The sequence below is a fragment of the Gossypium hirsutum genome, chromosome D03 (assembly GCF_007990345.1).
Source record: "Gossypium hirsutum isolate 1008001.06 chromosome D03, Gossypium_hirsutum_v2.1, whole genome shotgun sequence".
NCBI classification, from domain to species: domain Eukaryota; kingdom Viridiplantae; phylum Streptophyta; class Magnoliopsida; order Malvales; family Malvaceae; genus Gossypium; species Gossypium hirsutum.
This window is the reverse complement of record NC_053439.1, coordinates 33,129,679-33,145,291: the sequence shown is the minus strand read 5'-3', so window position 1 is coordinate 33,145,291 and position 15,613 is coordinate 33,129,679. Positions and strand designations below refer to the sequence as shown.

Here is a 15,613-nt window from a genome sequence, read left to right as displayed (position 1 = left end):
AAAGGATGAAAAGTTTGTTTTATGTTAAATTGACATACATAATTTATATAAACAGAATATAAAATGTGATGTTTTAGATTATTAAAATATTAATCAAGATGACATAATTATATTATATATGGAGTGCCATGACTTTGTGCAAAATGCGTTTCCTTTTCTCTCATTAGCATCTTTTCTCTTTCTACGATAAAACGTTACAATGAATGTGGATATGAAAAAGCTTCTACAGAGAATAAGCATAATAGATGCGGTTCAGAAAATGAACCTCAAAAATCTTTTTCATCCTTGTTTTAATTAATTATTATCATGGTCAAATGAATAGAGGAAGTTTAAATTTTTTAGTATTTGGTGTGAGTATTGTGGAAGGATAAAGAAGTAGAAGCCCTGCCCTCACTTTATTAAATCTGATTCCCATAATTAGGATATGGAGAGCCTTACAGCCTGGACTATTGGAAACCAAAAAAACTAGAGGAGCAGTTTCAAGCATACAAACATAAGAAAGGAGGAGGTATGCATCGCTCTGATTCATCACTCTCTCTCCAGGTTAGTATGCTGGGTTTTTTTTTTTGAGATGTTAGTTTTGTATTAAACTGAACTTTTTTCTTTCGAGTTTCGGTTCTGGGATTCATTTTGGTTCTCTGGGAAATGAAAAGGATTGGTAATTTAAGTGCTTTTATTTCTCTTTTTTGTCTTGTGACCTTAAGTCTGCAATTTATGAAAAGATAGTTTTGTCTATGGTTGGAGAAATTTATCGTATGAGAAGTGAGAATTACATGATTGTATTTTCAGTCTTCTACTAATAAATGCCCAAATTCATCCCTCAACTACTATATTATTTACATTTTGGCATTTGAAATTACAAAAAAATGTCTAATGAAAGCACACAAATTTTAACAAATAAAAAGAGAAAAGTTATATAAAATTTATAGAAATTTCAAAAACTCTACTTTTTTTTAATACATAAAGTTTTTTAAAATAGAAAATATGCAAAAGAATGTAAAAAAATTCAAAAAAATAATCTCAAATTAAAAAAAATGGAAAGCTTTAAAAATATTCAGAAATTTAAAAATATACTCTTCTTTAAAAATACATAAAATACAAAAAAAAAGAGGAGAGAAATACAAAATATGTCAAAAATTCATAAAAATCTCAAAAAAATAAAAATCAGAAAATTATATATAAAATTATATAAAATTTCTAGAAACTTTCAAAATATACTTTTTGGGAAAAAGATATATCATACAAAGAAAGAGAAAATATGAAAAAAATGTAAGAAGAAATTAAAAAAAAATAGTAAAAGAGAGTTAAGATATTTGTATTAAACAATGCAACCTTCCATATTTATTTTTTTTTTAAAAAAGAGATCTTCTCTCTTTTTTTTTGTATTATATATTAAAAAAATTATATTTTTAAATTTCTGGAAAATTTTAAAGCTTACCATATTTTTCCTGATTTTTATTTTTTAATATTTTTCTGATTTTTTTGATATTCTTTTGTATTTTTTATTTTTTTAACTTTATGTATTTTATTAAAAAAAGTATATTTTTTAATTTCTGGAAGTTTTATATTATATTCCATATTTTTTTCTGATGTGTTAAATTTTTTTTTGATATTTTTCTGATATTGTTTGATATTTTTCTGATATTGTTTGTATTTTTTTCTCTTTTATGTATTTTTAAAAATTAAAGTGAATGTTTTTATAAATTTTTTGAAACTTTTTCTAAACTTTTGCTATTTTTTTTTATTTTTCCCATTTTTCCAAAATTTTAAATTTAAATTTATTTTAAATTTATTTTAGGAAAGTACATGCTTAGAAACTTCAAGTACTAAATTTATTTTAGGAAAGTACTAAAGTGATAATTGGATGGAGCTTTAGGGCATTTTGTTTGACCATGCATATGGTTATCAACCTAAGAGATTACTACTTGCAATTTAGAAAAAAATAAAAAAATAGAGGAGCAGTTTGAAGTAGTTGGGATGCATACAAACATATATCAAATATAAATCATTTAATATATTAAATGCTTTTATTGATCAATCTCTTGTTATTTTATCTCCAGGTTAGTAACACTATCATTTTTACCTCAATCTTTGCAAGTTCAGATGTTAATTTGTTTTTTTTTGTTGTTTGGTTTTTGAGGTGATACATGTTGATTTTCCTTTAAATCTTTCAAGGCTGCAACAAGAGTTTCTCTGTAAGGTTCTTAATGCATTCAAATGGACCACATGTACACCTGTCCATGGGGCCCGCCCGAAATATGAGAGGGTTTAGGTAAAAATATAGGCTCGAAATATGGACTTGGACAAAATTTTAGGCCCGTTTAAAAAATGGGCCGGGCCTCAGGCAAGATTTTTTTGGCCCGGGCCCGGCCCGAAAAATATTAAATATATATATTTTTTATTTTTAAAATATAATAGTTTTTTATTTTAAGTTTATTTACTTTCATTTCCTTGACTAGTGTTACAAAATAATAATAATAAAACATCAAGTTTGTTTTACTAATCAAATGTTAGATTTTGTTACAACAATTAATACAATTAATAATTTGATAAATTTACTAATCAAATGTTAGATTTTATTACAACAATTAATACAATTAACAATTAATAATTTGATAATTTTACTAACAATTAATTTTAATAACAATTAGTTTTAATTTTATTAAAAAAATAATTTTAATTAAAAACAGGCCGGGCTGGGCCGGGCTTGGGCCCCATATTTTTTATTCGGGCCGGGCCTGGACAAAATCTCAGGCCCATATAAATGGGTTGAAAATTTTTTGTGGGCCCGGCCCGGCCCATGGACAGGTCTAAAGTCCACATGTATCTAAAAAACTACGAATTTTTTTGATTTGCATCTTTAATACATTAATACCCCATTATTTGCTTCAGGTTTTTAAGTGATAAGAATATGATATTTTGAGGTGCAGAACAACATGGGAGAGAGTGCGTGGATTATGTTCTGTAATAACTCCAGCTGTTCAAAGGAAACTGGGAAGACATGCAGTTCCGGTTTTCCATCAATTCTCAATCCATATTCATGTTTCAATCATGCTTTCATCAGTTCTATTGATATGCTGCTTCTCTTAGTGGCCTTCCTCATCATTTTTTGTAAATTTTCCTCAAAGAAGATCACTACAAATTCACAGTCACAAAGCATCTCTTTAGTGGCAGTTCTCTCTGAAATTTATAATGGAATACTGAGTGTTGCCTATTTGTTCTTGGGGATATGGACCATTTACCATAAACTTGATATGGATCATACGGTTTTACCTCTGGATGGATGGTTGGTGTTGCTATTTCAAGGGTTTTCATGGCTGCTTCTAGCCATATCTGTGAGCTTGAAGAATCTAAACCTTCCGTGTACAATAGCAGTAAAGGCTTGTTCAAGTTTTACCTTATTGTATGCGGTATTTCTCTGTATTTCATCTCTACTTGGAAGCTATTGCAGACAAAACTGTGTCAATTAAGATACTTTTGGATGTTTTATCTTTTCCTGGATCGATTTTGTTTCTATTCTGCGCCTTTAGAGGACACGGTTCGAAGGATACTGATCCGGGAGGTGATTTTGATGCTTGCTATGCACCTTTGCAAGGTGAGGAACATGATTCAACTGACGAAACCAGTGTCAACCATGACATTACTCCCTTAGCCAATGCTGGGGTTTTAAGTAAAATGTTCTTTTGGTGGTTGAATCCTCTATTGCAGAAGGGTAAGGAGAAAATTCTAGAGAACAATGATATTCCAACTTTGCAGCAGGCATGTCAAGCTCAAGCATGCTACTTGAAGTATACCGACCGACTGAGTGAACAGAAACGAAGAAATTCAAGTGGTTCAATTTCTATGCTGTCAATAATTGCATATTCTCACTGGAAAGCAATGTTAACTTCCGGGGTCTTTGCATTGATCAAGGTTCTCACACTATCTACAGGTCCGTTGTTTCTTAGAGCTTTTATTGCTGTCGTTCAAGGTAATGAAACCTTTAAGTATGAGGCTTACGTGCTGACAATTGGCCTGCTTATAGCAAAATGCTTGGAGTCTATATCTGAGAGGCAATGGTTCTTTATAACAAGAATGGTTGGACTTCAAGTTAGGTCTACGCTATCTGCAGCAATATATCGAAAGCAACAACAATTATCGAATGCTGCTAAAATGAATCATTCTCCTGGTGAGATAGTGAGTTATGTCACCGTAGATGCCAACAGAATTGGTGAGTTTCCGTATTGGTTTCATCAGATATGGGCAACAAGCGTTCAGTTTTCTCTAGCGTTATTCATTGTATACTCTTCTGTGGGATTGGCAACTTTTGCTGCATTAGCTGCAATAATATTGATAGTGGTTGCAAGTTATCCACTTACCAAATTACAGCTTGAATGTTACAAGAAAATCATGTCGGCGCAAGACAAAAGACTTAAAGCAATTACGGAGGCACTCGGAAATATGAAGTTATTGAAGTTGCATGCTTGGGAGACACATTTCAAGAAGGTTATTGAAAGTTTAAGGAAAGATGAGTTCAAATGGATAATAGGGATTCTGTCACAAAAAGGGTACCAACTAGTTTTGTTTTGGTCATCTCCCATTGTAGTGCCTGCTGTTACTTTCTGGACTTGCTACTTGCTAGGGATTACACTTAATGCTAGTAATGTCTTCACATTTTTGGCGAGTCTTCGCATTATTCAAGAGCCGGTTAGGTTGATTCCTGATATTGTTCAAGTATTCATTGGGGCTAAGGTTTCCCTGGACCGGATTCTGAAATTCCTTGAGGCACCAGAGTTGGGAAACAGAAAGCTAGAGCAAGAATGTGAAGACAAAAATTTTGAGCACTCCATTCTCATTAAGTGTAATGAAATCTCTTGGGACATTAACCCTTCATCCAAACCTACCTTAAAAGACATAGATTTTGTGGTTAAACCAGGAGAAAAGGTTGCCATTTGTGGAGAAGTTGGCTCAGGAAAATCAACTCTTTTAGCTGCTGTTCTTGGAGAAGTTCCAAAAGTCAATGGCACAGTAAGTGAGAACAAACTCTCAATTCCAACATTGTATATTTTTCCAAGAACTAATAATTTCATGTCAAAACCTTACTTGAGTTTCTATGTGGACCATCAGGTTCATGTGCATGGGAAGAAAGCATATGTTTCTCAGACAGCATGGATCCAAACAGGAAGTATACAAGAAAACATTCTTTTTGGCTCTGTGATGGACCCTGTCTGGTATCAAGAAGTGGTTGGGAAGTGTTGCTTAATAAAAGATCTAGAGATGCTTCCTTTTGGGGACCTTACTGAAATTGGAGAAAGAGGCGTTAATCTCAGTGGTGGACAAAAGCAGAGAATTCAGCTAGCTCGTGCATTGTATCAAAATGCAGATATCTATTTTCTGGATGATCCATTCAGTGCTGTAGATGCTCAAACTGCAACAAGCCTTTTTAATGTGAATCCATAACTTTTTGTCTTATATATATGTATGCATGTATACACACTTAAAAATCTAACACCCTTTTGTTTTATGTAGGAATATGTGATGAGAGCTTTGTCTGATAAAACTGTTTTACTTGTGTCCCATCAAGTTGACTTCCTTCCAGCTTTTAATTCTATATTGGTAAGTGCGATAATTTCGAATACAATATGATTACAAGATATGATTATAACATCTTAAAAATGATTATAACATCGTCCAAGTATCTGATTATATGACAGTTGATGTCTGGTGGGGAAATTATAGAGGCTGGTACTTATGATCAGCTGCTAGCTTCAAGCCAAAAATTCCAGGACCTTGTAAACGCTCACAATAACACGATTGGATCCGAAATGGACGTCTCGTATTCTTCTAATGGAAGAGTTATGGCATCCAAAGATGTGATCAAGAATGTACATGTTAAGGAAGAGCCTATAATGGCTACTGGAGAACAATTAATTAAGGAGGAAGAAAGAGAAACAGGAGATACAGGTTTGAAGCCTTACTTGCAGTATTTGAGACACAACAAGGGCTTTCTATATTTCACCTTAGCAATTCTTTTCCATGTGGCATTCATAATTGGGCAATTAGTACAAAGCTACTGGTTAGCAGCTGAGCTCCAAAGTAGTGAAGTAAGCAGCAAGGAATTACTCACTGTTTTTACAGTGATTGGGTTTTCTTTAGCAATCTTTTTGCTCCTTAGATCCTTCTATGTAGTTCTTCTTGGTCGTGGAGCTTCAGAATCTATCTTTTCTACACTGTTGAAGACGTTTTTTAGAGCTCCAATGTCCTTTTATGACTCAACACCTGTGGGAAGAATACTGAGTCGAGTAAGTGTTCTCAAAATCTTCATTTTCATGGAAATTCTATTCTTCCTTGAACTTACTGTTTACAGTTTCCATTTTACTTTAATAGGTGTCATCAGATTTAAGCATCATTGACCTTGATATGGCTTTCAAGTTATCAATCACAGTTGGAACAACCATGAATACCTACTTCAGCTTTTTTGTATTGGCAGTGCTGGCTTGGCCAGTTGCATTTGTCATTATTCCCATGGTTTATCTGACCATACTTTTACAGGTCTTACATACATGCAAAAAAACCAAGTTTTTATCATAAATTGTTTTCTTTTAACGAGTTCTTAATTGCTCTACTTTCTTGAAAACAATTAGAGACACTACTATGCTTCTGCAAAGGAGTTGATGAGAATCACTGGAACAACAAAGTCTTCAGTTGCTAGCCACCTTGCTGAATCCATTGCTGGAGCCATGACAATCCGAGCTTTCGGAGGGGAAGACCGATTCTTTTTAAAGAATATGAATCTGATTGATGCCAATGCAAGTCCAGACTTTTATACTTTTGTTGCCAATGAGTGGTTAATCCAAAGGTTGGAAATATTGTGTACCATTGTTCTTTCATCCACAGCCCTTTCCATGACTTTGATTTATCTTGGACCATCTGCATCTGGTTAGTTCAAGCAGAGTTTAGTTCTTCGACAAATACTGAATATGTTCTCATCACTTTGGATTATGCTCTAACCATGTTTTGTGGATTTCAATGGCAGGGTTAATTGGAATGGCACTGTCATATGGCCTCTCATTAAATGTATTCCTAGTTGTTTCGGTGAAGAATCAATGCTTTCTATCAAGTTCAGTTGTTTCAGTAGAAAGGGTAGAGCAATACATGCATATTCCTAGTGAAGCTCCCGAAGTAATTGAAACTAACCGGCCTACACACGGCTGGCCTTGTCTTGGAAAAGTCGAGATTTGTAATTTGAAGGTATAATCAAAAGGTTTTACTAACTATTTTCTCCATTTGTTGAGTCATGAACTTTACAGGGAATGCATAATAAAACGTCAAACTCATCAAGCAGGTTCGTTATTGGCCTAATGCTCCGCTGGTCCTTCATGGCATCAGCTGCATATTTGAAGGAGGAAGTAAGATTGGGATTGTTGGTCGGACCGGCAGTGGAAAAACGACTTTTATCAGTGCTTTGTTCCGCCTAGTAGAGCCTGCAGATGGAGAAATCATCATTGATAACCTTGACATCTGTACAATTGGGCTTCATGATTTGAGATCACATTTGGGGATCATCCCTCAAGATCCAACTCTTTTTGGTGGATCTGTTAGATATAATATAGATCCTTTAGAACAGCATACTGATAATGAAATATGGGAGGTATGTGTTTTACCATATCATGCACCAATAACCAGCCTTGTATTTTTGCAGACTTGATGAATTTCTAATCATTGAATGTTAAGGTTCTCGAAAAGTGTCAACTCCGAGAGGCGGTTCAAGCAAAAGAAGGCGGCCTGAACTCCACCGGTAAGAAAAACAAAGATACCAGAGTTGGTTTTTTCCAATTCGCTTCCATTAACAACATGAAAACAATAAGTGCAGCTGTTCAAGATGGATTGAACTGGAGCATGGGGCAGCGACAATTATTCTGCCTGGGGCGAGCATTGCTAAAGAGAAGCAAGATCCTAGTCCTTGATGAAGCAACTGCATCGATCGACAACACAACGGACTCGATCATCCAAAAAACGATAAGAGCGGAACTCAAAGACTGCACGGTGATAACTGTGGCTCACAGAATACCAACTGTGATGGACTGCAATATGGTGCTTGGCATTAGTGATGGTGAGAAGATATCTTGATATGCAAATAGTCCATCGACTTTTTATTGATATTGTATATGATTTGTTTCGATTTACAGGGAAATTGGTGGAGTTTGATGAACCAATGAAGCTGATGAATAAGGAAGGGTCATTGTTTGGACAGTTAGTCCAAGAATACTGGTCACGTTCCTCCTAATATAATGGTACTGGAAGATTGGTAATAAAGTTCTCTTTCATAGAGCACAATTACTGTAGAACAAGCTATCAACTTTAGAAACGAGAAAACCAAGTCACTATTCTGATTTAATTTTATGTAAACAGTAAAAAGATTTTTAGTTACCCTTTCAAGGCCAAAGAAGAAAAAGAAACAAGATATACATAAAAATGACAAATGCAATTACTGTGGGAACACACCATTCTCAAGGACAGGTTGAGTTCTTGTTACTGTTGCAGATGGCATTTTACTGCAATTCACCCATCTGCTATCAAGAATTTCACCTTCATCAGCTTGTCTTTCCATTGCTTGAACCCTTTTGGTCTTCAAAACCTTAAGTAATACCAAACCAAAGTAACCTGACAAAACCAGCATACCAAATCCAAGCACAACACCTATCACCCATGGATACCATGGCCTTTTTTCCCTCTTTAGTGGAACAAGAACAGAAAAATGGCCTTGGTTTGAAGTGTAACACACATTGGAAGACATTATGGGACTGAAATCAACTGTCCCATTACTGTTGAAAGCTGCACATCTTGCTGAATCAGGGTATTTCAGGTTGGGAAAATGGATTGATATAGGCTTCCCCATTGTGTCAAGGTTGATACTTTTTAAGCTTTTGGCTCTAGCATTCGACGCATCGAAAACCATAAAACCGATGACGGGAGCAATCATTGAGTAACCTTGAACTCTGTAGTAGTATGAAGACCAGTTGCCAAGGGTCTCGTAGACTATCGCGACCCTTCGGACGTGAGGAACCAGAAAGGTCCGTGATGGGATACGAGAACAACTAAAATTAGCCCCTTTCTTCCACAACGTCCGGCTTCGGATTCGCGCAATGGAAACGCCCATGCCTGACAGATTAACCGGAAGATTAGCTTTGTATAAAGCTCCAGTATGAGGTCTGTGCCTAGTAACCAATGCTCTGAAAGCAAAATCCTGAAGAAATGTATCCAAGGAACCATTGGAAAAGCTGTGTAAGCTATGAACATATGAAAGAAAACATAAGTACAAACTGAAAACCAAATAAACGAGTGTGAAGCTCATGTTGGGTTGTTGTTATTTCCTGGTAAAAGAAACACATACAAGCAAGAAGATTATGAAGAAAGGGGTAGCTTTGAAATGCATTGTTGGATGATGATGCTTTTCCAAACAAATTGATTTAAGCATGCTTTTAAAAGGGTCCCAATTAGTTTATTGTATCAAAAGTTTTATGCATCTTTTAGGTTATGATTTTTTCATTTTTAATTTCACTAAACCGTTCATTACTCCAGAGCATCGTGCACGTTTAATTTTGACGTGTTGACTTATTTTAATTAAGGTGGGGGTCTAGTTTGCTACATGCAATTCAAGTCCCATTAATCATTAAAGTCCATTTGTGTTGAAAAAACACAGAATCTTTGCTTCTTAGGCACTTAGACCCCGTTCATTGCGGGAAAACAATATTACATCATTGGTTAATTTCTGTTGTTAGGCCCTGCACTTTTTGAATCTTAAAATTTTAGTCTTAATCCAAACAGTAACAATTAAATCAATTCGGTTAAATTCAATTACTGGTCATATACTATGCATATTTTCATAGATTTAGTCCATATTCTCTAATTGGATTATTTTCAGTCCTTATACTTTGTGAATTTTGAAATTTCAATCTTGACATAAATGCCGGTCGTTAATCCATCAATTGAACTTTTAGTGAGTAAAATGTGAAGTTAACAAGTTAACTTGATGTTACAGATATGATAATAATGTATGCTGCATTATATTTTGAAAACAATAAAACTTAATGAAATTTTAAAATTTGAAAGATATAGGACTAAAAATGATCCAATTAAAGTATAAGGATTAAATCTATAATTTTCATAAAGTACAAGGATTAATGGAAGAATTTAACCTTAGATCATTGCTGTATCAACACTTTGATTGATTTATAAGAAAAATGATTAGAGTGTTATTTAATAAAGTCGTAAACCATGGCTACAAATTCAAAAGGCCAAACTAACAAAGATTTTAATTAGAACTCAAAATAATAATAATAATAATAATAATAATAATAATAATAATAATAATAATAATAATAATAATTCAAGGTCTGGGGCTCATTGTCTCACTTTAAATTCGGGTTTCTAAAAAGGTATAATTCTGCTTCTAGTCCCTATACTCATCACACATTTGAAATCTAGTCCATTTACTTTTATTTCCTTAAATGTAGCCCCTCCTCTGATTTAATCATTGAAGACCAATATTGAAAAATGTTGCAACCTTAGATTCAATATTTTTATTTAATTATTTGACTTTTTACACGTGTAATATTAATCGCATGAGTAATTTTTTAATTTTAAAAAAGGACACAATTTAATTTGATGGTGTTATTAATTGGATTTCAATTATTAAATTAAAAGAGTAACAAGACTATGTTTGATAAATTGAAAATTTAAGTATTGAGTTTTATAAGCACTGAATTTATATTATAAAATTGTTTAATATATTACTAAAAATTAAGCACGAAATATAACCATTTTATTTGATTATAGTATAACTTGATTTTAAAAAAAAATCATTATTTTTATAATTTTAATCCTATTAATATGATATTATATTTTGAATAATGTCGAACAAAAGTTAAAGATAAAATTGAATAGTTTGATTTTAATAAAACGAAAAAAATAAGATTTTAAAAAATAAAATCAGTTTAATAATTTCCACAAGTAATAAGCAGCTATCCACTTATCATACTCAAACACTTTTTTGTCGAAAATTTTATATTAAATAAAAATTTAATATGATTATCAAATACAAATAACAAATTTAAATGTTAAAAAAAATTGAAGGCTTAAATTCTTAAAAGTAAATTTAAAAGATGAGAAGCATAATTAGACCTTTCTATACTAATGCAACCTCTTCTCTATTTGGTTTAAAGATGGGCATTTTAGATGAGGATGGGGAAATCTATTTAAGTCGTGATGACTGTTGGTAAATTAGTGTTGTTCCCCTTTTTCCTGGCATAACCAAGAAAATGTCGTCAAATGGTAAAAAAAAGTTAATTTAAGTTACCACCTTTATTTATATACCTTACAACCGTTTGCACTTTTATCTGGAAATAATTGAGAATTTGGCCAAAATGCCTGCCAGCGAAAAAGATGGCATTTGTTAATAGAAAAGAAAACGGTGGCAATTTTTATTTATTTATAAATATTAAATTTATATATCAAATTTGATTTGGTATAATTATATATATGAAACTTGAATTGTGATTTATATGTATATATGAAATTTTAATTTTGATTATTTTTTACATTGAAAGAAATAAAAACGTACATTTATTTTCATATTAAAATAATATAGTTATTTGTGTATGCAATGTTTCAACGTAAAATAATATTAACTTGATAATATTGTTAGTAATTTGTAAAAATTAAATTAAATTAGAATTATATATAAAATCGTATAAAATAAAAAATTATTTATAATATTACACATTAAATCATAATTCATGTTTAACGATGACATTTATTCTATGGGAATTCCACGAAAGCTTTGCTTCCATTTCAGGTCTAATTGAGTCATAAGGGTTCATTGGGCGACATGACTCGTGAATTTACAGTTTCCAACCTTAATCGTTTAGCATTTGGAAAGCCCTTCTGGCTCCCCTAATGGAGGCTGAAACTGGGCTGGTTTACAAGCCTTTCTTGGCTTTCACCCCATTATTTCTCATTCAAAATTTATGGTCACTAAGGTAAGCCTAGATCAAAGGTCAAAAGCAGAGGTAATCGAGTCGAGCAGCACGAATAGTGAAAAATTCAAATTTAACACGAAATCTTTGCTTCAATCTCAGTTTGAACTTAATTCGGAGTAATATTGAAGTATTAGAGTTGAAGTTGATTAAATTTGTTTATATGATTTATATATTTGAATTTGGGTTTGAATTCATTTCAAATATACAAATTTGAAATTTAAATAATAAATTTTAGATTTTAGGGTTTTAAGTTTGTATAAAGTAATAATTTAATATTATAAATAAAATTTAAAATATGCGTCTCTATACTTTTTCAAAATTTTAGAATTAAGTCCCTGTACTTTTATTTTTAAGATTTAGTCCCTTTACTTTTCAAAATTCAAAATTCAAATTCAACTATAAACACTGTTATACCCCTCCGCCAGAAAGACACGTGTCAAACTTAAAAAGCATCATTGACTCTATATTTACCCTCTAAGCACAACCATCCAACCCACTTCAAACGAAGTCTACCACTCGTGTTCATAGAAGAACATTATCCTAATGTGAACACACTTCTAAGACAATAATGAGTCTATTAAGGCTTAATTAACTCATATTGATATAATCCTATAATACGTACCCATGATTATCCATTATACGTCTAACGGGATTAAACATTTATCTAACCAATATCATACTAGTGGACAAGGGGACTTTTTCCTATAAATACCTCAAAAAACTATAGGCAAGGGATTGACCCTTTTTATACCTTATAGTTACTTTGAGCATTGATATTTCCAATCATCATGTCCTCTTGTCCTTGCTTCGGCTCTCAATCCCTACAAGTGAACCGGCCTCTACTATATCACCTTGATCTCCTCCTCTTTCCACCTTGTCTTTCTCCATTGATATACTTTGTATCAACATTTGGTGCGATGAACATGGATCGAAAAAATGTCTCAGAATTAGAATGATGCTACCCACAATCCCATTAACAAAAAATCGACACCAACCTTGCCAATTCCTCCACTCCTATGATTGTAACGATGTCACAAACATTGAATTTCTTTCAACCCAAAACAAAACACCAATTTCCCTAACCATGGCTATCATGGAAGCTTTCACATAGCTTCTAAATACCTTTAATTCTTCCCCAGTTAATCCTTCCACTATGGCCTTGGCTTCAATTCCTAACATGCCATCCTCCACTGCCACCCCACAAGGCCCCAAAGATGATCTCTTAAAATAAATCTTTTCTTGTTTAGCCTTACAATCTCAACCTACTACCGCGACTATTCCAACAGATCAAATTTCTCAACAACAACATTTACCAGGTTCCAAGCACCACGTTGCTGAGATGCAGGAAAAATGCATCATATAGAGGAACAACTCTTGGCTCAACAACGTCAATTTTAAGAAAAGTAGGAATATCAACTCTTGCTAGATCAACAAAATGCCTACAATGAGCAATTGATCATGGAGTTGCATGCAACAAAAAATATTGTCAAAGAGGGTGAATTACCCTTTCGGCTGATCCGAAAGATACAACACAATCAATTGTCCATAAGGATGAGAAAGGGTGTAATAATGATGAGATTTTACAAGATCCTCAAACTAATTGAGAACTTTGAAACAATACCATTCCTATTGAGGAACAAATTGCATCATTTTGATTATAATTTTTACAATAGGCTAAAGGTTCTAAATCTGATGAAGTTTCTTTGAGCTATGCTAAAGAACTTTTAACCCCTTCCATGTTGACACATAACTTGTCTACCTCTTTCAAGTTTCCTAAGTTGACTTATGCAGGTACTGAAGACCCGAAAGATTTTCTATCCCACTCCAACAACCGCATGAACATTCTTGGAGCCTCGGATGCGGTGAAATGCAAAGCTTTCTTTATGGCCCTTTCTAGTATAGCCTGACAATGGTACCCTATTACTTCTTTCAAGATCTATAAATAATTTTGAGTAGCTGGCTAGGTTATTCATGAGCAGATTCTTAGCCAAAAAACCCCCACAACAATCCCCAACCTATCTCATGTCCATTCGGCAGAAAGAAAATAAACCCCTCTATGATTTCATGAAAAGATTTAATGTTGCAACTATGATACCAAGTGTGTTTCCGATGCTTTAGCCATCCAAACTTTCTTGGCAGGAACCACTCACAAATTCCTCCGATTTCAATGCCGCGGCTAGGAACTCCCTTATGTCACGACGTTAATAATGTAATTTGGAACTTTTACAATTCAGTCCTAATTCGATCTCAGGTTAACATTAAAGCTTTTGTAAGCTTGTATAAGACCTGGGAATTTTTACTTATCATATTTTTTGCTTATAATGTTCATATTTGAATGTTAAATGGCTTGATTTGTGTTTATTTTTATCATAGTTGCTTCGGTAATGAATGCGATACTCTATAATTCAGACCTGACGACCGGGTCGGGTATAGGGTGTTACAGTTTCAATCCATTATTATATTACAAATCATGTCCCACAAAATACTACTACTTTCTATTTTATTCAATTTAGTTCACTATCTCGATGGTCAATATCAATCATAGCAAATAAATTCATACGATCATTATTAATTCACATCGATATTCAATCATGCAATATGACATGAATATGCAAAGAAATAAATTTATCTCAAATCATAAACACAAATTGAAATCTTGCATCACTCATCGATGATTATCAATTTTCCTTTCCTTTTTGACGGCCCGATGTCATCTTTCACTACGATCGATAATGTTGGATCTGGTGCCCTAAGTGTAGTATTTTCATCTAAGTACACTTATAATTTTTTCGAACAGATTGGTTAATAAAATAATTTATGAATTATATTAATACCCTTCGTATATTGTTCTCATATGGTTTTTGCATGTAAAGCAAAATAGAAGCAAATATTGGCTCACTAATTATCTAATGTTTAAACTGATACTAAGCAGTATAACGTGATTTGATCGTAATACAAAAAGATAACTTATATTAGTAGAATAATCTAAACATGTCCTTAGAGGTGAGCAAAATTCAGTTCAACTCAAATAAATCGAAAAAAAATGTTTGAATTTTGAATTATTCAAATATAGCTAATCGAATCAACTCAAATTTTTTTTTTGAATTTCAAGTTCGAATCGAGTTGAGTTTTCAAATTTGAATAACTTGGATAATTCGAATAAATTGAATACCAAAATATATTGTTTTAAATTTTAAATTATTATTTAGTATTATTATCTTTCATTCTTTCTCATTTGCCCCACCCCACCCCAAATCAAAATCTTATTCCTATTTCTGTATTTCCTATCTCGAAAATGAAATCAAACCCCCTATTCCTAAATCAAAATCCCTAAATCAAAGTATTAAACCCTCCATCCTTCTTCAGTTCTTCATCACCAGTTTCTGAGGTTAGGTAAATCCCTCACCCGTCCCTCATTTGTCTCTGGTTTCCAGTTTTTCGCCTCTCACCCGTCTCCTACTCATCAAATTTTGTGGTGGAAATTGCCACTGATATGAGCCTTGAAGTAGTAGTAGTAGTTGTTGCTTCTTCAGATACTATTGTTGTTGAATAAATTCTTATTGCTTTTGGATCTTTTAGGATTTCGATAGAGT

At 33.0% G+C, this 15,613-nt stretch overlaps 1 protein-coding gene and 1 pseudogene across 1 annotated transcript; one reads left to right on the top strand and one right to left on the bottom strand.

Moving 5' to 3' along the window:
- Positions 1–207: 207 nt before the first annotated feature.
- Positions 208–8,409, top strand: LOC107950742 (ABC transporter C family member 10-like; annotated as a pseudogene).
- A 58-nt stretch (positions 8,410–8,467) lies between these two features.
- LOC121215458 (uncharacterized) lies at positions 8,468–9,334 on the bottom strand. The gene has a single exon (XM_041089972.1). The coding sequence runs from the start codon at positions 9,332–9,334 to the stop codon at positions 8,468–8,470; it is 867 nt and encodes a 288-aa protein (XP_040945906.1).
- Between the last annotated feature and the right edge of the window lie 6,279 nt (positions 9,335–15,613).

What these genes read in the sequence shown, in the direction of transcription:
- LOC121215458 (XM_041089972.1), bottom strand. Translation starts at nt 9,334, where the DNA reads ATGAGCTTCACACTCGTTTATTTGGTTTTCAGTTTGTACTTATGTTTT.